Source organism: Cyanistes caeruleus, chromosome 14 (assembly GCF_971803275.1).
Source record: "Cyanistes caeruleus chromosome 14, bCyaCae1.hap1.1, whole genome shotgun sequence".
Lineage (NCBI taxonomy): Eukaryota > Metazoa > Chordata > Aves > Passeriformes > Paridae > Cyanistes > Cyanistes caeruleus.
In genome coordinates, this window is record NC_141714.1 from 2,524,098 (window position 1) to 2,552,084 (window position 27,987).

General features: G+C 42.0%; 1 protein-coding gene across 3 annotated transcripts; it reads left to right on the top strand.

Annotated features, from left to right (window-relative positions):
- The first annotated feature begins 423 nt into the window (after positions 1–423).
- LOC111929235 (ubiquitin carboxyl-terminal hydrolase 12-like) lies at positions 424–27,987 on the top strand. Of its 3 annotated transcripts, XM_023926747.2 has the most exons (11): positions 6,877–7,115; positions 9,553–9,714; positions 11,256–11,666; positions 13,126–13,206; positions 16,213–16,426; positions 17,211–17,437; positions 18,642–18,718; positions 19,523–19,606; positions 20,230–20,427; positions 22,039–22,117; positions 25,656–27,987. In XM_023926747.2, the coding sequence occupies exons 3-11, from the start codon at positions 11,664–11,666 to the stop codon at positions 25,755–25,757; spliced, it is 1,065 nt and encodes a 354-aa protein (XP_023782515.1). In that variant the 5' UTR covers positions 6,877–7,115; positions 9,553–9,714; positions 11,256–11,663; the 3' UTR covers positions 25,758–27,987. The 3 variants fall into 3 exon arrangements, with proteins under 3 accessions (XP_086706233.1, XP_086706234.1, XP_023782515.1); XM_086850107.1 differs by lacking the exons at positions 6,877–7,115; positions 9,553–9,714; positions 11,256–11,666 and adding an exon at positions 424–588; XM_086850108.1 differs by lacking the exons at positions 6,877–7,115; positions 9,553–9,714; positions 11,256–11,666; positions 19,523–19,606 and adding an exon at positions 428–588.

Here is a 27,987-nt window from a genome sequence, read left to right on the forward strand (position 1 = left end):
TTCCCATTCCCGTTCCCATTCCCATTCCCGTTCCCGCTCCCATTCCCATTCCCGTTCCCATTCCCATTCCCGTTCCATTCCCGTTCCCATTCCCATTCCCGTCCCGTTCCATTCCCGTTCCCATTCCCATTCCCGTCCCGGTCCCGTTCCCGTTCCCGTTCCCGTTCCCGTTCCCGTTCCCATTCCCGTTCCATTCCCATTCCCATTCCCGCTCCCATTCCCATTCCCGTCCCATTCCATTCCCGTTCCCATTCCCATTCCCGTCCCGTTCCCGTTCCCGTTCCCGTTCCCATTCCCATTCCCATTCCCGTCCCGTTCCCGTTCCCATTCCCATTCCCATTCCCGCTCCCAATCCCGTTCCCATTCCCATTCCCGTCCCGGTCCCGTTCCCGTTCCCGCTCCCCCCGGACCGAGAACGCCTGGGAACGCCGGTTGCGCGGCGCGGGCGGAGCCGTTTCGGCGGCGCACAGCCCGGGCCGGTTAGCGGGTGCGCAGCTGGCGCTGTCAGTCGCGGCCCAAGATGGCGGCGGCCGGGGGCGGATGGAGGCGCTGGTGACGGTGCGGAGACTCGCCGCCGTCTGTACCATGGTGAGAGCCCTGGCGGCCGCCCGGCCCCGCACGGCCGCTCCTCGGGGGCTCCCGGCCTTGTGCCCCGCGCTGAGCGGCGGGGAGGGCCCGCCCGCCGTGCGAGCGGCAGAGGCGGTTCAGAGCCACCGGTGCGGGAGGCCCCGCCGCCGGCTCCGGGTGTCTGAGGGGGCCGGGGCGCAGCGGCCGTGCCGGGGAAGGGCGAGGGGAACGCGGGGAGCCGCGGCCGGGCTGAGCGCGGGTGCCAGCGTGGCCGCGGCTCGCAGGGATTTGGGATAATCGGGTTGAAATCCCGGTGGGAAAGGTGTTGGAAGCTCGGCAGAAACGCGAACTCGGCGCTCCCGGTGGGTGTGTCTGCTGCCGCCTGTGCCCTGAAATGTTTTTCGGGGTGCCTTTCGGAGAGAAAAGGAATTATCGAGCATTAATTGGCCTCGCGTCCAGGTCGTAGTGGGTTGTTGTGATAAGTGAGTTCATTTTAAAGCTCGTTCTACTCGTTTATCAAAGCTCTGCAATCGCTCCACGTGCATGCGTGTAGCAGGGACCGTCCCTGCTGCCAGGGCAAGAGGCAGCCCGGTAATTGCATGATTATGCAGAATTTTTAATGAAGTTACGCTGCTGTGTAAACAGAGCCCAGCAAGTGGTTGGGCTGGCGCCTGAGCGCAGCTGACTCACAGTGAAATATCGCAGCCCGGCAGTGAAACACCAAAAGCTGCCCAAAGAACCTGGGAGGTTCTGGGAGGAGCTGCCTCGCTCTGAGCTCCAGCAGGGGCTGGAATTCCCAAATCCAGCAGAGGGTCAGGCTGGGGGTGCCCACCTGGAGCAGTTTGGTTTTCATAACCCCACGATTTCCTTGCTCCAAGGGAAGGTTTCCATCTCCTGCAGCCTCAGCAGAGACTGTTCCACACTGATTTCCTGGGTCTGTTTTCACCTGTGTGGAAAAGGAATGGGATTTTCCTGCTTGTCCATGCAGCTGCTGACTCCCAGTTTAACTCCAGGCCCAGTACAAACTGGGGTTTTGCAGTTTCACACCCCTACCAAGAGACATTAATCTCTTCACATCCCTGCCCATAGAGACCTCACTGGAAGTTTCTGGGAGAAGACTTCCCAGGACTTTATCCTTCCCCAGTCTCACTAAATGTTTTGGGTTTGTTTTTTTTCCTGCATAATTTGTATTTTTTAATTGCCCATCACAGACACAGGTGAGATTAAGGCCATGAGAGGTGAGTCACGACTTTGCTGTGGAGTTCTGCACCCCAGAGGCAAGGGATTGACTCAATCTATGGAATATTTTGGATACATTCCTTAGAGCAGCTGACTGAGCCTGGGATTGAGAGGGCAGGTGGAAGGCAGAACATTTCCCTGCGACTGTTCAGACAAACCTGAGTGGGATTTTTGCTCCTCTGCTTGCCTGGATTTTGGTTGGGATGGAGGACAGAAGATGGGCAGGTGCTTGCAGCCTCCCGCTCCTGAAGTTCTGGGGGTGTTTTTTCCCAAGGAACTTTTCCATGTTGCAGCTCTGGGGAGGCAGATTCTCCTCATTGTGTTTCAAGTGGAGAATTTGCTGTTTCAGTTCTGTGCAGAAATTGTAGAGCAGTGCTGGTAACACTAAATAATCACATGAAACAGCCTTCAAAATTTCTTAATTAGTCATTTAATCAAATGCTGTGGAATCTGTCAACATCTGTGTTTTAGGTGCATGTGTAGCCTGGCTAAATTTACTGTCAATATTAACATTTATTCCCTCATCTAGCCCAGGAAATTAAGATCTGGGTGCTGTATTTTAAAACTAGATCAGTTTATTTGCATGTCCGGCAAGTAAAAATACTGTTTGGTTTGTCATAAAGGTATATAAAAAACCTGAGCCTTCTTTATAAAAACATTGAAATACATGAACAAAGTCCCTTTGGGAACTGCTTTCCTCAGGATTGTGCTAATCTGTAGTGATGGTACAGGACTTTACATTTTTTTTTTTTTTAGTAAAATATGTGGTTTTTACCAGCATTTCCAGTCATCATCTGTGCTCCAGGCTGGAGAAGTGAAACCCAGGTTTGTGACATTGTCAGACATCACAGGGACTGCTGTTGCTGACTGCTCAGCCACACCATTCCTCTCCAATATCTCTTTAAAAATTCAATTTAGAGCTCATTAGCAGCTAGTAATGAGGCTGAACTTGAATCATCTCCCCCTCCCTAAAATACCTTGCCCGTGGATCAGCTCTGCTGTGCCTCAGGGTGGTGGCATTTCCTCGGTTCCCTTTTTCCAGGATTTCATCACATTCTGGTGGCAGCTCCAGCCTGGCCAGGACTGGGAGCTGGGAGGGAGCAGGGATTGTTCATTTGAATGTGATTCATTGCTTGGGGAGGCTGCTGACACCACATGGAAAAAAACATCAGGAGCCACTGCCCCTGCTCTGCTTCCCTGCCACCAGTTTTGTGTCCCAGCCCTTCCCTTTGCCTTGGGCTCTGGGGGTTTTTCCTTCTGTTTGCAGGCAGTTGCAGGATTGAGGGAAATGGCAACAGAAATGAGGCTTTTTGCGTTAAAAAATTTACAGTTGCTGTTTCAGAAGTGTTTAAAGAGGGATCTGTGGTCTGGGGTGAGCAGGTGGGAATCCTCTCTGGCTGAGGAGAGAGAGTGAGGAGGGCAGAATTCCATGGGTCTGAGCCAGGATGTGTTTTCTGTGCCCTGAGACAGTTGTAGAACTGAGGTTTTGAGTCTGAACTTAAGGATTTTGTTGAATTGACAGAACTTCTGGAAAAGGAGACCAGAACTTGAGAACAGAGCAAGGTGCAAAGCCTGGAGCTGGGCTTTTCCTCTCTGGCAGCTTGTGAGGAGTCTGTAGTAAGCTGTGAGTGGAATATTGTTACTTTGTGGGCAATTAGGGTCACTTCCTCTAGATTAATGTCTAATTGTTTGTTAAACCAGTAGGACATGCCTGAAGAGCTCCAATCCAGGCTACAAATTGGGGGTTGTCTTACATACTCTGAATCAGGACACAATTATTGACTTCAGTGCTGGAGGGGAGGTGGCTGCAGCATTTGTAAGTCCCATTTCCATTTGCCACCTGAATAATTTACACTGGGCAGCTCAAGCAGGGCTGTGGTGTCCCTGGTGTGTAATGTCACCTCCCTGCTGTCACCTGTAGCTGTAGGACTTTGGTTTGGCTTTATCAGAGAATTAACATTCATAGCATTTATTTTTATCACTGGAAGAAGGGAGGGTGGAGGTAGAGCTGGCTAAGCAGATTTCTGTCTCCAGCAGTGCTCTGCTTCTTGTCTGACAACTTGTTAAGGTAAAATAAACAAAATATTCATCTTTGCACTTAAAACCCAGCCTGAAAATAACTGAAAATAATTGTTTTATGGGGAAAGAAATACATAACCCTTTGGAAAGCAGGGAGGAGGTCACTTGAAGGTTTTCCCACGTGTTGTTTGTATTCTGGTTTAATGCTGTGTGTGATGGGTGTTTATTGCTGCAGAATTTGGGTTTCTGACAGTTTGGGGCTGGAAGCAAAGCCAGGCTGCAGTTCAGATGGACCACACAGGTTCCCTTGGAACGAGCTTTAGGATTTTACAGGAGTCCTGAACACATAAATGAGCTTTTGTGCTGTTCTGGGGTCTGCATTGATTGTCTGTAAACTTTTAGAACTTCATGTTTTAATTGTCCTGAGGAAAATGAGAGATCATGAGAGATCCCAGTTGTGTTGTGCCATGGAGTTGAGGAAACTGGGCACTCCATTGTTCATTTTTGCAAAGTATTTTGATTATATTAGAGGACTTCTACTTCAGAGCTGCTACCATTTAAAAATCAAGTGTGAATACCTGGGGAAAGATGCTAAAAGAACAGAGTGTAGCTTGTTCAAGGTGTGCTCTGTGTTATTGAATCTCTGTTGTTTGGTTCTTTGATCAGGATTCAGAGCAAATGCTTTTATTGCCTTGGATTCATCTGTTTACATGCACATCACTCTCTGTCTTGTTGCTATTAAAAAAGAAATGGTTTTCAGTGCTTGCTCCAGCAGATGTCAGTTTGGGGGATTCCTGCACTTGCTGCCAAAATAAAGGGCAGCACTGTACATCATTATGGTTTGTTTCTATGTTGTATTTTATATTTTCAGCTCCTTTTATTATGGATAATTCAAGTGGGCTTGTAAAACAGATAGGGATAAACTTCGTTATGAAAGGACAAGAGGGAATGGCTTTAAACTAAAAGTGGGTTGATTTCCACTAGAAATGAAGGAATTAAGGGTGGTGAGGCCCTGGCACAGCTGCCCAGAGCAGCTGTGGCTGCCCCTGGATCCCTGGAAGTGCCCAAGGCCAGGCTGGATGGGGCTTGGAACAGCCTGGGATAGGGGAAGGTGTCTCTGCCTTGGCAGGGGGTGGCACTGGATGAGCTTTAAGGTCCCTTCCAAGCTAAACTATTCCATGATTTATCCACTTAACCTCTCACACACTGAGCTGTGAATGTATTTCCCCATTCAGATCCATTGACTGGCCCCACAACTGAATTTTACTGCTCTGTGCCTGTGTAATAGCTGAAGTTACAACCTACTTAAAAATGAAATAAAAACCTATTTATAAATCTTTGCCTTCCCTCAGCATCCACTTCCTCACTCTCCACAGCATTGTCCCTGCACTGTTTGATGTGTGAGGCTCCTGATGAAATCTCACTGCCAGCTCACAAAAGAACAATGCTGGTAAACACTGGGCCCTGCACAGCTGGGAGCTGTTTGTGTTTGAGAGCTGTGCTGGCAAAGCCTCCACTCCTGTGTGTGTCACTGGGTCACTGGGAGAAGCACAAGGTCAGGAGGAATCTTGTGGGTGGAGAAATCTGGGGGATGAAGTGGGAGCACTGGTGGTGTGGGAGGCAGGGGCTGAGGAGACTGAACTGGGATGAACTGGGATGAACTGGGAGCAGTGTGATGTGGGATGCAGGGGCTGAGAAGACTGGGATGAACTGGGATGAACTGGGAGCAGTGTGATGTGGGATGCAGGGGCTCAGAAGACTGGGATGAACTGGGATGAACTGGGAGCAGTGTGATGTGAGATGCAGGAGCTGAGAAGACTGGGATGAACTGGGATGAACTGGGAGCAGTGTGATGTGGGATGCAGGAGCTGAAGAGGGGAATGAGCTGCTGACAAAGGTCAGCACTCAGCAGTGGCTCTGCTTTTCCTGCCCTTTCTCCAGCATCCTTTCCACAGGTTCTTTTCACTGGAGCCCAGCTTTGCTGTCTCATTTAAAGAGCATCAATTGAGAGGGTTTCACAAGAGTGTGGGCCCTGCTTTGCCTTTGGAGGTGTGGATCCTGTGGGCCTTGCAGGACCAGCTCCTCATGGAATAAACATCTGCTTGGAAGAGTTTACAAAGCACCCTGCATTCATTGATTTAAAACCACTCCAATTAAGGCTTCATAGGAGTGAACTTCCTCAGAAATACAGCAATTTTGAGTTTCTCTGGGTGACCTGGCAGAGCCAGGGTGCTCTGTGAGCCTTCCTCCCTACTGGAAATGGGCACAGGAGGAAGATTCTGTGACATTCGGAAGCGTGGAGCCTTGGATAGTCTGTGACACTGCTCCTTTCAGGATTATCACTTTGTTTGGAGTGCTTATGCAGGCAAAGTGCTGCAGTCCAAGGCTCCATTTACAGTAATTTGTTATGCCTGGAACATAGACAGCCTTCTGGGATCCATGAAAAGGGATCCTTTCAAACCCCGAGCTGACAACTCTTTTTATCTGACTTCAGTGCTCCACAGCCAAGGAGTTTTAAAGGATGGGGAAAGCAACATCTAATCTGTGTTTAGAAAACCATGTCAGTGTGTTCTATAAACTTGCAGCAATACAACCCCAATCTGCTCTATTTCCACTTCCCTCCAGGGCAGTTTGAATAGTCCTCAAGCTGGAACTATTATCTCAGCAAATACAGCAAATGCAGGCAGACTTGTGCATCAGCTCATGCAGATTTTTCCTGAAAGGTTTTAAGTAGCTCTGGCTTGGCCTGCTTGTTCTTTTTTTTTTTTTTCCCCTTTTTGTTTTGATTTGTTTATTCACTCTTAAAACAACTCCTCAGCAGTGGGTTTAAGCGGCTCCTCTAATCTGGAGTGCTACACGATGATGTCCCTTGGAGCCTTTCTGCACAACCTAAAAGCTTGTTTTAAAGGCTAAATCTTCTCCTACTCTCATTTGTTAATAGGAAACAGCCAAATGAGTAATTAGAGAGCAAGACTTGTGCACCAGGACACTGAAATCCTGTAGGTATTTTTCCTTTTTTTTGCATTTCTTTAAGGGAAATGTATTTTGCAGGCAGGTGCTCAGTGGGAAGCAGCTGGTTCCAGTCCAAGAGTTAGGATGGTGTGGAGTCCAAGCCAGAATATCTTCAGGGATTTTATTTCATCAGGTTTTTATTCAAGTGATGCTACACAGCTTCTGGGTGTGCATCCAGCTGCAGTGAAAAGTTAGAGATACCTCAAGTTAAGAGCCTTTAATTCCTTCATTTGAACTGAATTAGATTCATTGCAAAGAGAGAAATGCATAAAAATCAGGTAATGTGGAAATGAATATTTTGTACTGAGCTAAAATAATAGTAATTATCCTTAAAGAAAGGCTGAATCTTCCAATTTGCATGGGCTGTATGGAGAGGGCTTTAAATTAATTGATTGTTGAAAGTGAGCTAATGGAATTAATTCATCTCGGGTGTATTTTAGACAGGCCTAAAGCAGCTGAAGGATGGGGGCAGACATAGAGAACTAAATTTCAGCAGGATACAATGAACAGACAGAAATTTTTCTGAAATTTTGGGAGACACATCCAGATTTGAAAAGTTCTCTTTTGACAGTCTGCCACTGTCCACAAATGAACTGTAAATGGAGCAGATGTTGGGGTGTATATATTTATCTGTGTCCATTTAAAGTAGTGGAGTGTTCAAAATAAGCACAGCAAATTTTAACAACAACAAAAAAAAAAGATCAATGTAGATTTTGGTAGGATCAATATTGAAAAAAGACCAAACTGTAAGTTTTTAGTTGTATTTTTGAAAATACTGGTAAGACTTCACTATTTTAGTTAATTCCCTTGTACTTTAAGCAGCTGCTTCATCCCTGTTAAAAACCATAAATTAAAACCTCATGAGGCATTTGTTTGACAAGTTTTTCTGAATCTTTGTGTCTGTCAATGACACCAAAGAGATCCTGAGTATTTTTTGTCATTATGTTGAGCTAGTGGTGGTTATGGAATGGTTCTAAACCCACTGGGAATTCAAAACCTGTGCAATTAGAGCCCCTCAGAACTTGTCAGAGGTAAATGCCAGGAACTCTCAGGGCACTGGGATCTCTTTCCCTGTTTTTTAGGTTTTTCCCTCATTTTCCACCTCCAGTGCTCAGTTTGCTGAGCTGCAGCACAGCATTGACCTGATTATTTTGACAAGAGCTCAGAATAACAGTGAGGATCCTGACCCAGAGTTGTGCTAATTTTGGTCCTTTTTTTCCTGGAGCTGCAGCAGCAGCTGCTCCGTGCTCAGAAGGTCTCCTCACCTTCTTTCTGCTTTTCTAACCATCCTCACATGTGCAGCAGAAAGCAGATATTTGGGAATGGAAATGTGGATTCCAGCCAAGTGGGAAAGTGTTGGTTCAAGGGAAAAAATCAGGTAGTCTGCAATAACAGTCCACTAATTCTCAGCCAAGGTTTGGTGTTGATCAGGATTTCACTGAAACTTGGTAAAACTCATATTGCTAAAAAGGGAAGAGGTTGTAACTTGAAGCAGGAGCCACAGGGATGCTGGAAATGTGGAATTCTCCCATTCTGAGCTGTGAGGCTGTTCTTAATCACTCCCAGCTTTTATTCATCCACAGCTTCACCAAAACTCTTTAACTCAGAGCCTAATTACAATTTCTACCATAAAGCTAATTGAATATAATACAGAGAAAACTGAGCACTCCTCTGGTTCCTGTCAGATAAATGAATGCAACCTACAAGCCTTTCATCTGTAAGAATAATTACAAATCCAGGAAGTTTAAAGTCACCAAGTCTTGATGCCCCTGGAAACTCAATACATTTCCAGTTTCTGAAATCAATTAAATCTAGGCTATGCAAAACCCTCATTTTCTTTGCAGGAATAGGATTTTTTTGCTGCAAAGAGCCAATAATGCCTAATTATCTCCTCTGTGATCTCCTTTTGGTGCTTCAGTGAGTTACCACTGGCTAAGAAACAGAATACTATTTATTCCACTTGCATTGAACTGGAAATAAATCTTTAAGACTTCTCTACTGAGCAAAAATCACTCAGAGGTTACAAGCTGGAAGAGTTGATAGATCTCTCTTCTGGTTTTGATGGGTTATCCAGTTAAAATTTCAGGAATACTGTGAGATTAGTGCCTCAGAGTGGCTTGGTTAGACAGGGTTTGAAACTGCTCTTTTCACATCCCTTTCCTTTAAAACATTCAACAAAACTTGCCTTGAGTGTTCTCTGGGTAAATATTAGTTTATCCCAATGCTATTTTCTCTATATCTCATCCAGATCTGAGCATGGAATAGAATCACAAAATGGTTTAGGTTGGAAAAAACCTCCAGGATCATCGAGTCCAGCCTGACAATCTCCAGCTTGTCACCAGAGTGCCACATTCAGCCTTTTCTTACATTTTTAAATCAAGATAATTGGGGTGATGTCCCTCACAGCATTGGTATGAAAAAGTGAGAAAAACTTGAATATCAACAATTTCATACTTCAATATTTGGTGTATTAGATTTTTTTTTTTGAGGGTGTTCTTTGTCTTTTGAGTCAGCACAAATGTTCTTGGATAGGCCTTTCTTTTAATTAGCTGATATGCATAAAGCAAAATGACTGCAGCTATGACAGGAAATATTTGATTGATGTTTTTTGGGGGTTTTCTTGGCCATTTTTAGCTGTGTGTATTCCTGCTAAAGTGGTGATAGTTGAGATGGGCCAGGCAGTTTTTCATTTTCCTGTTTGACTGATAATTCCAGAACTGTGGAAGTACAGCCAGTTCTGTGAGAAAAGGGGAGCTCTGAGACAACACTTCAAGTCCCAGCAATTCCCAGAAAATTGAAAATCCTGCTTACAAGTGCTGAAACTTCCGTTGTCTCCTCCCCCAGCAGTATGAAAGTGCTAAATTTACATCTCATTATGTAAGTAAATCATTATTACCACGTAGTTAAATGAGGAGGAAGTTTTCCTCCTGGGGTAATTGTGTGTTTTATAAATCTGGGTTTATTTCAGCTCACAGGGCTGACTTTGATGGTCCTGAAAAGCTGAGAGCATTTCCTTGCACCTCACAGAAGTCAAGGATGTACTTCTGAGGTTGTTAAAATACTTATTTGCCTTGCACTAGCATTGAGAAGTCAGTTCTAATCTGCATTAATCTTTATATTCAGCTGTATTTTATTTTTCAGTGTTTGCTTAGAAAACTCAATAGCTATGAATGAGGGATTTTTTTCATGGCATTTCTTGTTGCTCCCACAATATGTGATGTAGTTTAGCAAAACTTTATTGATTTTCTTCTGGTTTTAGGTGTTCAAAGTACCACAAGATGCAGAACACTTTGGCTGTGCACCCCAAAGAGGTGCATTTCTTAATTCCCCAATCTAATAAAATTAATTCCCCAAATAATAAAATAAAATTTCATATTATGGACACTTGCCACTTCAGTTTCAGTAGACAAGATGTGACTTTTATATCTCCAGAATGATGAAGTGTGGTGCATTGTTTCTCATGAGGAAATATTCCTGTGATCTGTGGCAGACAGAAAAAAATCTTATAGCTGGGGTGGAAAAAGGTGTGTGACACTTGTCAGTGTGACAGAAAACCTCATTGCAGCAAGACATGGCTCAAGCTGGGCCAGATTTCATCTGCACTGAGTTAATTGGCCAATTGTTAATTGAGTTGCAAAGATCCCTGATTGGGAGGAGCTGGACTTTGCCTGCAGTTCTGGACCTTACCCCAAAATGTGACCGAGGCCAAGTGGTGCCCTCAGCATAAAGAGGATTTCTGCCCCCAAATCCTTTTGAGTGCAGTTCTCCTGGACACTGATTCCATGGTGAATCATCTGTGCTTCTGCAAGGCACTTATTTTTCCATGGAATGCTGGGCATTGCATTTCCTGGAGCTTTTTCACTGTTTAATTTGCAAGTTTGCATCTTCAGAACTATTTATGATTAATCTGTGATTTATTTTTTTTTATTTCTCCCACAAGTGCTTTGAGTCCTGTTTTAGAGTTTTTAGGATTTTATGAATTTAAAGTATTCTCTGGCAAAAAAGTTTAGAATCATCCCAGAATGATTTGGGTTGGAAGGGACCTTAAAGCTCATCCCATTCCATGGGCAGGGACACCTTCCCCTATCCCAGGTTGCTCCAGCCTGGCCTTGAGCACTTCCAGGGATGAGGCATCTACAGTTTCAATTATAAATAATAAATTAAATATAATCTAATTCAATGAAACCTTATTTTTTTTTAATCTGCCTCTGCAGTTACTTTACCCAGATTTATAAAGTTTGGGCAATAGATACAAGGAAACACTTGGAAAAAAACTCACCTGTAACCTGTCAGGTTACAAGTTGGTGGCTTGGTTGACAATCCTGGTTTATGTTAGGTTATCATAATTTTATTAAAAATTACAATTCTTATGGTTTTATTTATTTGTTCAGGTATTTATTCCATGTGTTCCTTTCCAGCTGGAGCATTTGTGCTGTCAGGTTTCACTGGTTCTGTGAGGTTTGGTACCTCCTTTCATGGGATTTTCTCCAGTGTTTCCTTGATAAAATATTGGAGATCATGGAGGGGGCAAGGAAACTTCCAGAGAAATTGAAACTGAACTTCACAAGCTCACAGGATTTCACAAATCCTCCTTTCCTAATCTCCAAACATGCAGCATGGAAGAGCAAAACAACCTCAGCAGGAGCCAGTTCTGATTTCCAGGCTGAAAATTCCAGAATTTTCACCTCTTGTGCATTTCCATGGAATTTTGAGAATCATCTCCAATTACACCATTTCCCAAAGGAAAATGAGATCATTTTGTGGATCACAGCAGTGGAAGTGGAGAGCTGAGGGAAACCTTGGATGACAGCAAATCCTCCTTGCTGATGGTTCTCCCTTTTTTTTTTTCATTTTGGGTTTTTTGGGGGGAGATACTGTAGGGAAAAAAGCTCCTTGGAAGCAGGGAATAAATAACTGCAAGGAAACAAATGAAAGGAGCTGCCTGAACTGGCACTGATGCCTCAAAAATGTTGTGTGTAATTGCTGCTTGAGCAGAACTCTGCCTGTAAATCTGTCAGCACCCTGGGAATGTTTTGTGGGGTTTGGAGTACCCAGTTCTGAGCCTGCCTCGTTTTATCTGTTTTGAGAAATGTAACTCACTGTAAATCAGATGGGCAACATCCAACTGCAGCTGTTAATGCAGATTATTTCTTGGTTTCTCTCCTGGTTTGTTTTTTTTTAAGGAAATTTTTAGTTATTTCTCTGTTAAAGACAATCTGGATGGAACTGTCCTTACAGTCTCTACTTGTGGTTTATATTAATAGGGAGATAATGGAAGTGTTTGATCAGCAATTAAAAAACATTGGTAGCTTCAGGGGAATAAATTAATTGAGTTTTGCTGGATCGTAATGTTCAGTTTAATGTTTTTCTGAGGTGTCTGAAGGTGGCTCAGAAGGATTTCTGTTTGCACAAGGTTAGAGTTGGAGTGATTTGGGCATTTAAAACAGAATTAGGAATCCAAAGTGTTTGGATTCTGCATCAGAGGAGCTCAGGATTGTTGGAGCATCATCAAGAAACATTAAAGAACAAGGTGGAGAGGGATGAGGGAAGATACCAAATCCCAAGATACTCCCATCCATAGGGTGGTGTTGTTGAAAATTGAAAGAGAGGAAGAAACCACTGTGAATATAAAGTGGACCAAGTTAAAATTCCAAATAAAAACATTGGAATGCTTTAGTTGTTGCTTTATATGCCAAATAAGAGCAGTGGTGTTTTTCAGTTGTATAAAAACCAGCAAATTCCATCCTCATTGTACTGCTGGAAACTCAAGGACGTGTCAAAATTCACTGTGAGCTTCATACATCACCCTGAAATTAAATGTAGCAAAGCCAAAGCACCTTCAGGTGACCTGTGATAAAACTCTTTATTTCCATTCTTCTGGGGGTTTGTAATCCAAAACTTCACTTGTCAATAATATCTTGCAAAATGAAGCTAGAAAAATACAGGATAAGTTTCTTTAGTTTTACAGTGCATTCTTGACTAAATGAAGTTGCTGTTTCTAGGTCACTGTGGCCAACTTGGTGTTTTAAGTGAGAACAGCTGATTGTGGTAATTTCCAAATAAATTCAAATGTAGAAAATCATTCTCTTAGATCAGATAACTCATTTTAGCTGATGAAATTGAGATTTTAAGTGAAACCTTGGTACATTTATGACAACACAGCATCATATTCATTTAATTCTGAAGAACACAAAATACTGATTTTTAGTGGAATTAAATCATTTCCTAATCTTTGGGGTTTTTTTAGTAAATTTGTATTTTCTCTAACATAAATATTGTTTTTTGTAGGGCGCCAATGCCTCTGCTTTGGAGAAAGAGATTGGTCCTGAGCAGTTCCCTGTGAATGAGCATTATTTTGGCCTGGTCAATGTAAGTCAATTTTCTATGCTTAAAATAGTGTTTTTTAATTCACATCCTAATTTGGAGTTTAATAGGATTCTCCAAGAACTTGATTGATGGGAACTTCTCACTTAGAGTGGGACTGAGCACAGACACCACATCCTGCAGTGTGCTTATTAACCAAGATAATTCATTTCATCTGAAACACAGAAAAATAAATGTATTTCTTGTAAAGTCTCCGAGAGAACCCTTCTTCCTCCACTACACTTTTAATTGCAAGATTTTAATATTTAGCTGGAAAATTGGAAATAATAAAGTGTGTCCATTTGTTCATATGCTGTTCCAGAGAAGATTTTCCACTGATGCTGCAGTGCAGGGGAGGCTTTAAAATGAAAATGTGTTACTTTTCTAAAAACACCCTTCTCGTGGGAGGAGAGGAAGTTTTGTGCAGGAGATGAATGACAAGGACTGGGTGGATAATTCCTTGGTGTAGTAATACTCAATCTGGATTTTTGGCAGCCTGGTGTAGCCATGAACCCTCCAAAAAGCTGAATTTTTGCAGGTTGTGTGGCTCTGGGCTGGGAGCTGAGAGGCAGCAGAGTTGTGTGCCTGCATTAACTGTGCAGAGGATGTTGCTCCTGGTTTGTTCAGAGCAGCAGTGGTTCTGTGGCGTCCTGTTTATGATGGGAAAATGCAATTTTGGCAGAACTCACTAGAAACAGAATTATTTCTGTCTTCTGTTCGTCAGGGTTGTGTTGAGAGCTGGGAGATGCTCATCTCTTCACACACCAGCTAAGGCAAACTAAGTGGTATTTATTGAGCTCATTAGAGACCCAGTTAATTGCCTTTGTGTGGGTTTCTAGCAGTTTATATTTCATCCACCCAGCTACCCAAACACACAGAATCCCGTTCCCTAAGCAGGGTGTCAGTGGCCATTCCAAAGCTGCTGAGGTTTGCTCCATAACAGCAAAAAATGGAATTGTGACACAAATAGCAGAGCACTGAATGGTGTCAGGAGGAAAAACAGCATCCTAAAAATAACCAGAATTACTAGAACCCCATCCATTCTCTGTTTTGAAGGACAAAACATGACTAACACTGTTGTGCTTCGTTCTTTGCAACTGGTTTCTTGAGGGAGGTGTTTTCACGCCGTTGTTCTGCTGAGTTTTTTCTGAAGTTATTTCTGGTTCTTTCATGATTTGGAAATAATTGGAGCATTTTAGAGAGGGCAGTTTCATGGCTTCAGCAGCAGTGCTGTTAAATGTGTGATTGCACTGCAAATCCAGTCAGGTGTTGAACTCGTGGGCAATAGAGGCCAAAACTTCGGGTTGAATATTTATTCAATTTTTGGATCAGTGAGCTAAAACAACCTGACTCTGTTAAACTGTGTCTAAAGCCACTGCAGAATTCATGGGAAACTGTAAAAATAGCTTATATTTGCTAAAGCCCAAGAGGGATGGAACAATGGTGTCATTCCAGAATTTCATCTCAGTTTTCATTTTAAGAAGCTCCTATCTTCAAAAAAACCTTCAGACTTAGGATGCCTTTTTGTGTTGTGTGCAAATTTATTTAGCACGGTGCTTCTTTGCTTTTTTAGGTCACTGATAAGGATGTGAGTGGTTTTCTATCCTAATTCATGTGTTTGTTTAGTTTCCACATTTATTTTCCTCATGTCAATAAGTTTTAACTGTTGTTCCCTGTTGTTTGCATATGGTGTAAATCAGTGTTACTGTAGCTATAGCTGTATGAATTAAGCTTTTGAGCTGTATGAATTAAGCTGTTCATTTTCTGTTTCAGACAAAGTGATTATTAGCTTGAAACCGTTCTGCTGCAGTAATCACACCCAATTTGGGGGAACAGTGGCCGTGTATCACTTCAAACCAGTCTGCTCTGTAGACAGATTTTTATTCTTTATGTTTATTTGAAATATGTTGCTCTTGGGGTGCAGATCCTCGTTACCAGAATATGTGGGGACTGGCAAATGCAGAATTTGTCTCTCTTTTTTGGAAGCAGCAGCTCTGAAGCCATGGTGTGTTGTTGTGGGTGATAAGCTGATATCCTGGAGTCCCTCCTTGCTCAGCCACGAGGAGCAGCCTCTGCAAGGCCTTATCACAGGCAGATGCAAACCTGCTGCTCTCTGCATGGCCCTGCATCATGTGCTGCTCCAAACATTCCATTATGAGCAGGAAATATTGATTTTATTATGAATTTATAATAGGTTTTGCCACTGGGATTGGCTCAGTTGTTCGGAGCAGGGTGCTGATAATGCCAAGGCAGCGGGGTTGATCCCTCTATGGGTTGTTCAGTTAAGAATTGGACTCAGTGATCCTTGGGGGGTCCCTTCCAACTTAAAATATTCTGTGAAATTTATTATTTATTTATTTTGTGTCCTTGGTACCTCTCCCCAGCAGGCTCTCCCCTCTCAGGATGATGGCTAGTGCTGTGACTCCACCAATTTTGATTTTTTGCTGAGCCCTTAATTATTTTTTCTGTGTATTCCCAGGATCCTGTGGGTGTTGTCTCCTCTCCCTTCCCTTGCTGTCACAAGGCTCAGCCTTTTCCCCCAATCCCACCAGCATTCCCCCCATTTCCAACCATATTTTCCCCCCATTTCCAGCCAGGATTTCCCCCCATTTCCAGCCAGGATTTCCCCCCCCATTTCCAGCCAGCGTTTCTCCCCATTCTCCCCAGTATTTCCCCCATTTCCAACCATCTTTTTCCCCTACTTCCAGCCAGTATTTCCCCCATTTCCAGCCAGTATTTCCCCCATTTCCAGCCAGTATTTCCCCCATTTCCAACCAGTATTTCCCCCATTTCCAGCCAGTATTTCCCCCATTTCCAGCCAGTATTTCCCCCATTTCCAACCAGTATTTCCCCCATTTCCAGCCAGTATTTCCCCAGTAAATGAGCTCTGCCAGGTGACTCCTCCAGTTTCACTGTGTGACACTCTAAATGAACTCTCTTCCTACCATTCCTTTTTGACAGCCCTAATCCAAACCCCTTTTTTTTTTCCTTCTGTTCTGTTTTTTTGACCAGTTCGGCAATACCTGCTACTGCAACTCGGTCTTACAGGCACTTTATTTTTGTCGGCCATTTCGGGAAAAAGTTTTGGCATACAAGGTGCAACCTCGAAAGAAGGAAAGCCTCCTGACCTGCCTCTCTGATCTCTTCAACAGTATTGCCACGCAAAAGAAGAAGGTGGGAGTCATCCCACCCAAGAAATTTATTTCCCGCTTGAGGAAAGAAAATGGTAAATGAAGAAATGATTTTTTTAATGTGTTTTTAAGGATTTAAAAATGTTAAATTCAGGTTTCTTTTGGAGTTGAAATTGTCAAGTTTTAATGGGTTTCTTGAAGATTTTTGTGGTGTGAAGTTCACCACCTCTGTGCTTGTCCTGTGAGCTTGTCCTTATCTCAGTATCTGTGTTTCTGGACTTGCACATATCCAGATATTCCACACTGGTGTGGTGTTCCCTGGAGGAACAAAGCACACTCCAGCTCATTGCTGCAGAAACCCAGCCCCTCATAGCCTTTTCTCTTGCATTTGTGGTAGGATCAGTTCCTTAGGTTCTGAACTGGTGGTCATTTCCCAGGGCTGTTTGGCGAGGAAAAGCTCTGGATGTTGATTTATCCTCTCTCCTTGAACTTGAAAAGATAACAAACTTCCAGTAGGGGATTTTTACCCTTTGGTGCTGGACTTAATGAAGCAGTGGGCCAAGGCAGCACATCTGAATTTATTTGTCTTCCTCTCTAAAGAAAAGAAGGAAAAAACTACCAAAAAAACCCAAACCAATCATGGTTTTCTTCAGTTCTGAGAAATGGCCAAACTAAATTTCCTTAATGGTATTTTTCAGCTGTTTGTTTCTTGCAACCTGAGGATAACCATTGAGAGAACAACAAAGTGCAATTCTTCCCAACATCACCAGTGCCACCAGAGCTATGTAACAGGGGAGAGGAGGGAAGGAAAAAACCACAGTGACCTGGTGGTGGGAAGTGTCTGTAGTTGCTCATTCTCCTCCCTCTCTTCCTTTCCAGAATTATTTGATAATTACATGCAGCAGGATGCACACGAATTCCTAAACTACCTACTGAACACTATTGCTGACTTACTGCAAGAGGAGAAGAAGCAGGAGAAGCAGAATGGGAAGCTCCAGAATGGCAGCATTGAGAGTGAAGAAGGAGACAAGCCTGATCTGACGTGGGTCCATGAAATCTTCCAAGGAACACTAACCAATGAAACCAGATGTCTTAACTGTGAGGCTGTACGTGCACCACCAAACCACACCTCTTTAGCTTTCTCCCAGCTTCTGGATTGGTTTCCCTAACACTGAGCACCCTTTTTCATTCATTAGGGTAGATGAAATTGCACTGTCTCTATTAAAATATGGAGCATAGCCTATTTTAGGACTCTATGTTCAAACCAATGCTCATTAAGGTATGTTGCCCAGAAAAAGCCTAGTGTTTTCCCTGTTTCTCCTCCCTGTTTTCCATCCAGGCAGCTGCACCTGGCTGATCCAAGCTGCCTTTTTGTCTCCATGTTATTCCTGTGTCAGTGATTGAGAGTTTATGTCGTGTTTCTACATGAGAGTTGCTCTTAATTTAACACTGGGGTGAACTGAGTTGCTTGAACTGGAATTCTGTGCTCGGTGCTGGTCCTTGGCTACTCTGTTTGAGAGCAAAAAAAGTGCCATGAAGTCTGGAATTAGAACCACACCACCTTCAGGCCAGGGATTTGTAGCTAGTCATATGCTCTGATTTAATACTGCTAAAAAAATATGAAAACCCAGATGGGGAGAGGAATAAAAAACCAGAGAAGTGATTACAACAGAAAAGGTTGTACTCGGCATTTAAAATCTAAAGTTATGGCTGTGTGGTGAGGAGAAGCTCTAAAAATGACATTAATAGGATTCTGTCTCAAGGATCTTGCAATGAAATGTGACTGTTCCACAAATGGAAAGATGGTTTTCCTCCCTGCTAACCCATTTAATTGAGGAGCCATCTGCCTGTTTCTGCCTTGCCTCTGAGTATTGACTGATACACCCTGAAATGCAGCAGAAAGCTGCATCAGGCTGCAGAGGAAATGGAATGTGGTTAAAACCTCTCCAGTGAGAGCTCTCTGAGTGGTTAAAACCTGCATTTGCCAGTGAAATAATCAGATGTGCCTTGAAGTCTCAAAGGGGAGAGATGTTTCATGAGAGGGGTTTAGGGTTTTGTGCTTTTTTCACATGGGTTTTTGGTTTGGTTTGGTTTTGTTGTCATTGCTTCTTTTATTAATGCTCCTCTTCAGGTTTTAACACCACATCAGATTGTTTAATCACTTTTAGTTTACCTCGAGAAAAGGCCTCTTTGTGTGTGTGTGTACATTTATTTTTAATCATACTGCACCATTCCAGAAATGGTTAAAAGAAATCTGCCAGCTCTCAATTGTTACCAAATATCTCTTCTTCTTATTTTTTTTTTTTTAAGGTTAGTAGCAAAGATGAGGACTTTCTGGACCTCTCGGTTGATGTGGAACAAAATACATCAATTACACATTGTCTAAGGTAAACAGAATTTTTTTGGGAATGGAAAAAAATACCTGCCCTGGTCAGAAGGAGAGAACTTGGATTAGTTATTCTCTGGTGCAACATGTGGTAAAATATTGTGAGTTTTGGAAGGTTTCTTAGTGGCTTTTAGTAGTTAATAAATAGTAGTGGTGGCTCAGATTGATTTTCACTTTCTTTTATGAAGATTTGAATTTATTTTATCACACAGTCAGGCTTTATCAAAAATAAACACGCAGTGTTTGCTTTCACAATAAATTCTTGATTATTTTCATATTCTTACCGAATTTCAGTCATCTGGCCCTGATGTTTAGGGTCAGTTTGGTTTTTCCTGATGGACATTTGCTCCATGTGTTTGTCTGCAGGATCCAAGGCTTATCAGCTGCTTGGATATTTAATTTGCATCCAGCATCTGGCTATATAATAGCTGATAATGGATCTGTAATTGCTGAGAGCTGAAGGATCATCCAGACCTTGCTGCTTAATGGCTGTAGATGTGAACATTTAATTTCTGCCACTAAAGAAAACATGGAATGGCTTCTGATGGAAACAAAACTCAATCACCTTCGTGCTGTTTATTACCTTTCCTAGAAAATAGGCAGTTAAGAGTGTAAATTCTAGATTTTTCCAGCTGAACATTGATGCTGCATCCCAGGAATGAGACAAATACACATCAAACGGGTCTGGGAGCACCATGAATGAAAGGAGCTTCATCCTCTGTCTGTTGTTTGGGGTTTTTTTTTCAGCATTTTCAGCTGGATGCTCTGGAATATCCCTGCTTATGCCACTCTCTGATTTCCACAGGGGATTTAGTAACACTGAAACTCTATGCAGTGAATACAAATACTATTGTGAGCAGTGCCGCAGCAAACAGGAGGCACAGAAGAGGTAAGGGCCAAATATTCAGGCTGAGGGAGATGTTCTCTTAAAATTTCTGGGCAAATACACCTGGTGAATTCAGGAAAAAGAAAAGGTAGGGTTGTCTAGGTCTGAGGTTGAAGGAAAAGTGGAGAGACCAAGTAACTTCACGGCAGCCTCATCATGAGGGGATCCATTCTGTGATTCTCTCTGAAGAGTTTCTATCTGGTGTTTCCAGACATCCACATTTTCCCCAGTTAGCATTAATCAGCTTAAAGCTGCTGGAAAACATCCCATCTGCTTTGTCTGGGAGCACTGGGTGCAAAAAATCTTATTTCTCCCCTTAGACTTGGTCACAGCCAGAGCAGCAACACTGATTTATTCCAGCTCTTTCTTCCCATTGATGGGTGAAAAATCCATGTTCTCCTGCAGCTGTCCTGCATTCAGATGTCAGTTGTGTTGATAATAATTTGGGATAAATATTTCCTATTCTCACTAAGAGAGAAAAAGCAGCATTTAAAAAATCCTACCAATATTTTGGATGCCTTTTTTTACGACGCTTCCTCGTAACAAAATTCTCGAACAAATTTAGGGGCGATTCTCTAATCCTTCTCCTTTATTTCCCATCTTTTTTTTTTTTTCTTGTGCTCCAGAATGAGGGTAAAAAAACTGCCCATGATCCTGGCTCTGCACTTGAAGAGGTTCAAGTACATGGACCAGCTGCACCGCTACACCAAGCTCTCCTACAGGGTGGTGTTCCCTCTGGAGCTGCGGCTCTTCAACACCTCGGGGGATGCCACCAACCCCGACAGGATGTACGACCTGGTGGCCGTGGTGGTTCACTGTGGCAGGTACTTGTGCACATTCCCTGCTTTTCCTTGGAATTTTCATGGAATCTCTCATCCCCGTGCTGTTTTATAACAGCGCGGGAGCGCTCTCGGAGCTGGTCGGTTGGAAGTGTTTTGATTTATTTTTTTAAAAATAAAAATCTGGGGTTTTTTACTAGGTTATTTTTACTATTTTCAGTTTTACTTTGTATTTTTACTGTTTTCAGTTTTACTTTATATTTTTGCTGTTTTAAATTTTACTTTAGAGGCTAAAATTTGTCATTTTCTGTCATTTGTGTCACATCACGGTGGCATGTCAGACAAGTTCTTTCTTTGAGCTGTCATTAAAAAACCCCAAAACAACAAAAATCTCCTGGACTTGTTTTTTCTTTCCAGGAAATATAAATGTAATAAAAAGAAATCTTGGAAAAACACCTAGTAAAATAGAATTAAATTATGTTTTTCATCTTGCTGCTGCCTAAAACCTTGAAGTTTCTTAAGAAGTTGGTGCCATCATGTGGAATAAGCTGTGCACTGCTGGGTTTTTAAAATATCCTTATTTTCTTCATTAAATTCTAGTTTTAGCAGCTGCAGTTCTGGTTTTAAAAGCAAAGAGGAAAAGATTTCTAAACATTTTAGGAAAAAAAAACCTCATGGAAGGGGAAAAAAATATTTCTAACTGCTTTCAGGAAGTGTGAGTTTTAAAGTGATCAGTTATTGCAGCACATAAATGCTTTGAAATATCTTTGTGAGGAGAAAAATGCTAATAATGCATAGATTTAGTATAAATAAACTTCATAAAATTCTAAAAGATTTTTGTTGTGGTGCAGTTATAATATTTATTCAGTTTTTATCACTTCAGGATCTCATGCAATCCATTTTCTTGTGTAGTTTTTATTTGCCATACCTGTGTCTGCACTTAAATGTTTGGACAATAGTGATTAATAATTCAGATTATTAAATGGTTTTCCTTCTATTTTCTCAAACCTTTTATCCTGTGTGGGGCTTTTAGGGTTCCTCACCTGCTCTCAATTCTTACTGAACTGAGATAAATGAGATTTTTAAAATATTTTGAGTTCTCAGAACTTGTTTGAAATATTTCGCACATAGAGTTTTACTTCTGTTTAAATTTAAACTAAGTTTAAGTTTAAATTTATTTTTACTTAGTTGCCCTAAACAAAGGAATTCCATTCTGTGGATTGGAAACTTCCACCAGAAAAGTGGGAAGAGCTTTCACAGGTCTGGCTGTGGTCAGGTTAAACCACACTGAGAATTAAAACAATTCCTGCTGTGAAATTAAATCTTTCAGAAGTGATTTAATTTAAAATTTTACAGTGGTCAAAATACTCAGCAGTGGTGACTCTAACAAAACAGGGATTGAAATATTTTTAATTTTGGATTTTAATATCTATGAATGATGGTATGAAATATTTATCTCATCGTGTGTTTTGAATATATTTTGTATTTTCAAAAAACCAACAGCAACATTTTAATCGAAGCAATTTGTCAAAAAAATCTTACAAAAATCACCAGCATTATGTGAAAAGCTGGGAAGTGGAGCTGGGACAGCCAGGGATGATCCTGGGCAGGGAAATGGCTCCTGGATAAGAAATTTTCCATCCTTTTTTCCTGCAGTGGCCCAAACCGTGGGCATTACATCACCATCGTCAAGAGCCACGGCTTCTGGCTGCTGTTTGATGATGACATTGTAGAGGTGGGTAAAGAGCAGCAAAACACCCAAAAACTCTGATTTCAGCCCATTTTTAGGCTCCTTTCCATTGCTAACTTGTATTTCATTGCTGTACTTTAGAGCTTCTCCCTTTTTCTGGGTCACTTTTCACCAACAAATTAAAAAAATAAATTATTTTTAGTGATGATGTCGAAACAGCTCAAGGAAATTTTTCCTTTTCTGCCAACATATCTGTAAAGGCTGATATGCAAAATTTTTATACATCCATGGATTTCACATAATTATTAAGCAAATATCAAACAGTAGAACAAATGCCACAGCAGAGCTGCTTTTTGTAAAGATGAAAATGCTTTGTTTGTCTCAGAGATTCCATGGTCAAGGCCTGATTAAGTGTCTAAATAGCAAAATCCATGCTTGTGTCAAAATAAATATGTAGGACTTTCCCCATTTTTAAATTTTTTTCAATCTTTGCATAGCTTTGAGCATCAGGGGTGGCTTCCCAGTGTGTGTGGCTGTCAACAGTTCACTTTCTCCTAAAATTTTTATATTTTTGGACTCATTTTCCTCTGTTTCTGTCATAGTCCAAGTACAGAATTGTGTCACCTAATTTTGGAAATAGTTTTCACCTCAATATTTTAAAATTCAAGTGTTTTCAGTCTTTTCCATGCAGGAGATGAACTTCACATTTTAAAAGATGTAAAATAACCATCTTCTTATTCTGTATTTGTTTTCTGTCACTCACTTTTACTTTGTATCTTCATTTTTATGCCAAATTTCTGTTTAACTGCAAACACTGTTGACACTTTTATAGATGTGCCAAAAATGGCTTTTAAATGTGTGCAGTTATTGGGCAGTAAATCCAAGGAGCTGTCATGTAGTTCACTCTTCTTAAAAAAAAAACCCATTTTTTCCCTTTATGTTGCTTTTTTATCTTCAATTGTGGCTTACTTTTTTTTTCTTTTCCAAGTTCATCTTCTTATATAGAATTTATTTAAAATTATATATATTTTATATATATATATATATATATATATATGTATAAAAACCAAGCTCTTTTGGAGGGTTTACATTCTAGGTGTGGCCACCTAACAAAACAGGCTTGAAAAGGTGAGTGCAAAGCTCTTGTTCACAGATACTGCAGCTGAAAGCCCAGGAAAAGGCTTTTCCCCCTAAAATACAAAAAGCTTTATTGCATTTTTGGCAAGTGATGGGAATGAACAGCTCCAAACTGAAAATAGGAAGGAGTTTGTCCTCATTTCCCACCAAATGTCAGCAGTGGGGAATGCAGATTTATTTTGATTTATTATATAGGATTTCATGGGAGGGCAAACTCAATGGAATTGGAGATTGATGATCCCCAAATCCTGCAGCATGTTGGGGAAAGGAGCAAATCCAGGGGGCAAATCAGTCCAAGGGGGATCCAAAATTGAGCAAAATGGATTGAGAAACCTGATCTCAATGATCTCTGGCTGATTTGAATTTGGCATTTGTCACCAGATGCATCCCAGTGTTTAGCTGGAAACTTCAGTCCATGGAGCTCTCCACACTGAGGGGAGGAACAGAATGGCTTTGCTTAAAAAATAAAGAGATTTGAATGCAAAGGCAGTGGCATTCCAGAATTGGATTTGGTTTGGAGAACGAGAATAGATGGCTGGAAATGAGTAAAGGCTGTTTAATCTCAGTTCATAAGAAACATCATTTTTAATGTCAGGTGAAGCTGCAGAATCCTACAAGTAGTAACACCCACTGATTGTTACTCTGAAGTTACAGCTGGGTTAAACTGTATCTGGTCAATAAAAATGGGAAGAATGAAATCTATATAATCCCCTTTCAGTTCCACTCCATTTTGTGTGGATAGTGAAATTAAAGAAGGAAGTCAGTTTTGCTGTGCTGAAACTAAAAATATCTGAGGCATGAATTAATATGGATCAAATGTTTGAGTTGCATTCAGAATGAGTAGTGGAAATAGGCTTGATTGCATGGCAAGTGAGTTGGCACTTAAAATAAAACATGTTTGACTTGTCTGCTAAATATATTGCAGGAGCTGAGGTTCTTTCACTACATTTCTGTTAAAATGTGCCTCTAACAGGCTGTAGTAACGTTATGTTAATAAATGGTGTGAAAATGCACCAGCCTCAGCAGGGGATTTCAGCTTCCCCTCACTCCCTGAATGGAGAAAAGACAAAATGTCTTTTTGGGGCTTTTTTTTTTCCCCCCCTTCTTTATTTTTTTTTAAGAGAAGGTGTTTAACAGATCTCTTCAAGAGAGAATTTCTGCAGTTGATGCATCTCCTGAAAACTCCTATCTGTATTTTCTTGTGCTGGGAAAAGGCTGCTCCCAACTCGCTGCTGTTTGGCAGTGCCACATGGAGAAACCAGTGCTGCTGAGCTCGTGGTGATGCCAAAATCTGCTCAGGGAGCAGAGATTTCACATTCTCCACATGGGTTCTGCAGCTGAGGAGGCTCCTGCTGGAGGCAGAGCAGGGTCTCTTTCTTTTAAGGTGCAATCACAGCTTGGTCTCTGCTCCTCCTGAGCAGGGCAGGTGTTCAACCCAGAGCTTCTTGTGTTTGGAACATTTCTTTACATCCTCAACTTTATTCCTTGGGAATAAAAGGAAAATCCAGGCTCATCTCCTCCTCAGACTCTCATTTCTGTGGATCCAGAGTCCTAAAGGTATTAAAAAACACCATCCCAGTGGAGTGCTGAGCAGCACAGGTGCCTGGGAGTGTTTTATTCCAGTCTGCACTGCAGGATCCAACTCCCTGATGGGAAGCCAGTTGTGCTCAGGACCTGGATCAGGACACGTGGAACCTGCATCTTTAAAAACCCTTTAAAATTCCCTCCAGTTGCTGCTTGGAGTATGAGAGCAAAGCAGCTTTTCTGCACAACTTGAAATATAAGCAGATTTTAATTCTGTTAGTACAGAAAACCATAATTTTTCTTAAGAAACAAACCTTGTGATAATATTCCAGAAGGCTTTGCCCGGTAGGAAAGCTCCCTTATGACCAAAGATCAGAATTAGATGAGACCCACAGAATTCATAAAGTACTTGCAGGACTTTTCTCCTTAAAAGGGTCACAATAACTTTGAAATCCGGAGTTATTTTAGCTGAGATTTCAATCTACACAATGTGTACTTGCAGCTGTACAAAAACCTTTTTCCCTGATGAGTGACTGCTTATTTTTTTTTAATTATAAAATAATTTAATTAGAAAATACTCAGGCAAGGTACCACCAGTGTGAGAAAGGCAAATATAGAAATGCCATGTCATCCTTTAAGGATACATTTTCATGGATCACTTGGTTTGTAGTCCAGCTTAGGACTGCAGCCCTTCTCAGGAGTTTATTATTTCATCCTGATGTGCTGCTTTTTCAATAATCAATAAGTTATTAAGCGGGGAAAAAATGTTTTGTTGGATTGATGATGTTGAAGGGTCACTGTGTCAACACCACTTGGCTTTCCAGGTCACCTCCAAGAGCTGGGAATAATGATTTATGTGGGAAAAGGCTTTTAGGCTTTGTGATTTTGATTGAAGCTAATTAAAACTTCCATTAATTTTCAGAAAATTGACGCCCAGGCCATTGAAGAATTCTATGGGTTAACATCAGACATTTCCAAAAACTCTGAATCTGGATACATCCTCTTCTACCAGTCCAGGGACTGAGACAAGAGACACAAAAAATGGACACAAGGAAAAAGGGATCAAGCTTTGGCCGAGTGGAACACATTGGTGCCAGCAGAGCAGTTCCTCGGTGCTGCTGTAGGACCAGGACAGATCCAGGGGGAGGAGAGAGTTCCCTCCTGCCCTTCTTGGAGGATTAGTGCTGAACTGCCAGAACAAGAAGAGCTTTTGTTCCAGTTTTCTTTCTGGGCTTTTTGATTTGTTTTTTGGTTTTTTTTTTACGTGCTATCTTCCAAAATCTGTGTTACCTCTACTTGAAACCTGGCTGCTTATTTGTTCATGAACTCAAGAAGAGATTTCAAAGTAGCATTGTAGGATTTTTACCATTTGAAGTTGGCCTGAGGCTATACCTTGGTTTCTGCCATGGTTTTTCTGTATTTTAGCAGAACGATTTCAATATTCAGTGTCAGCTGAAGGCATATTTTAGGATCTGAGCAGCAGCTGGTTGCTGGATATTTTTGGTGACTCAGACTCGAGCAGTACAAAGCTAAGACATATTGGAAATGTCAAGTCTGTAATTTTTATAAAGAAAAAGCAGACAAAACCCCTCTCTGCAGCATTGTAAACCTCCCCATTCTGCATTCTCTTGGGTTTAGAGAACACTAACAGCACTGCTTCTTTTTGTACTCTTCTTTGTGCTGTTCTGTTTCTCCTGCAGAAGGCAGAGAACTGTCTCCACATCCAGCCTCTCCTGCTGTGCATTTTCCTTTGCAAGCAGCAGTTTTGCCTCCAGGCCCCGTTGCTGCAGGTTCCAGGGGAGCAGAGCAGCCCTGACCTGTCAAAGACCATCTCTGCTGTAGGAAAGTTGGGAATTCCAGCCTTCCTTGGAGCTGTTGCATAAACCAGAAGTGCCCTCATTCTGAAGCAGGATCTGTTCCGCATTTCACTCAATTCCAAGCGAACTTGCTGCAAGTTGCATTTTGAATCTATGCTAATCCACAGGAACAGCACTAATTGGGAAGGGTTAACCAAGGGAAGGGGTATTTAGGGAACTAATCCAGGAGTTCTGAGTCTTCAGGGTAATGAGCAGGTGAGGAGGAAAACCAGCCAACCCACCAGACATTGCCTGGCCAGTGCTGCAGTCATTGGTGGTGACGTTTGTGTCTCCATCCGAGAATCATAACAGCCCCTAAAATGCTTCTGATTGTTTCACCTCTCTAGGCCTTGCTTCCCAGGGGAAATCGTTGGTCTGTTGAAGACTGCAATGAAGCAATTTTCCATTGTGCTTACATATTCTAATCTCATGGATAACTAGGAGGAAAAGAATAAGGAAGCTGGTGAGAAATCTCAGAAAATCTTGCGCAAGTTTCTTTTGGTGAAGTCCTGGTGCTGTGCCAAAGCTTGTCACAGCTGGCTGCAGCCTCCCAGTGGGAATGAGTGTTCCTGAGCTGGGTGTCCTCAGTGTGGCTGTCCCCAGCACAGCCCCTCATTTGTCCCCAGTGCTTGTTGTTCTTGAGGATCTCTAACTTATGCAATTCCGTGGCTTGTGCAGGATATTCAATATTTTACCAAAACACTGTCCTCAGGAAAGCAGCGTTTCCCAGTTCCTCATGCTGCCTGTGTCTGTTCCTTCCTCTCATGACCACAAAAGTGATGTTTAGCAATTAACTCCTGCCTTCAAAATGCAAATGAACCATTGCCATTGTATTCCAGCTGGGTACAGCTTCCATTCTCCTGGCACATCTCTCTTCCAGAAGATGTAATATGGACGTTGGGTTTTTTAATTCTTTTTTATTATACAGAGTACTGTCATTTTAAGAGACACATTCAACAGCAGCAAATGTTCTTGTCATCTTGTTCCTGTTGTGTGACAATTGTTCCTGGCTAAGAATCTTCTCCCCTTCTCCACACAGAAGCTGTGAGTCCTCTCCTGGTGATGCCACCAGAAGACTGTCATCACTGAGTCTTGCAAAAAAATGAAAAACAAAGAGAGCACTGAGTTAAAAATAATCTAAACAGTAAATACAAAAAGTAATGTAGTACACTAGACATGTATTTTGTATATCTGGTGATACCTTTTTACAGATAAAATACCTGACTGAGAGATAATATTGAAAGATATATGCTATAGATTAAAAACTGTTCAAAGTGCACTTTTGCTACAGATTTATAAGGAGACTAAAAGGAATTAAATGGGAAGAGAATGGTGTGATGATACTTCTGTATAATAAATGACCCCACCTGTCTCCAATAAAGGTCATTAATGATCAAA

Coding starts and splice junctions, on each gene's coding strand:
- LOC111929235 (XM_086850107.1), top strand. CDS start 541: ATGGAGGCGCTGGTGACGGTGCGGAGACTCGCCGCCGTCTGTACCATG. Junction 17,438..18,641: donor GATGTCTTAACTGTGAGGCT/GTACGTGCACCA, acceptor TTTTTTTTTAAG/GTTAGTAGCAAAGATGAGGA. Junction 18,719..19,522: donor TCAATTACACATTGTCTAAG/GTAAACAGAATT, acceptor TGATTTCCACAG/GGGATTTAGTAACACTGAAA.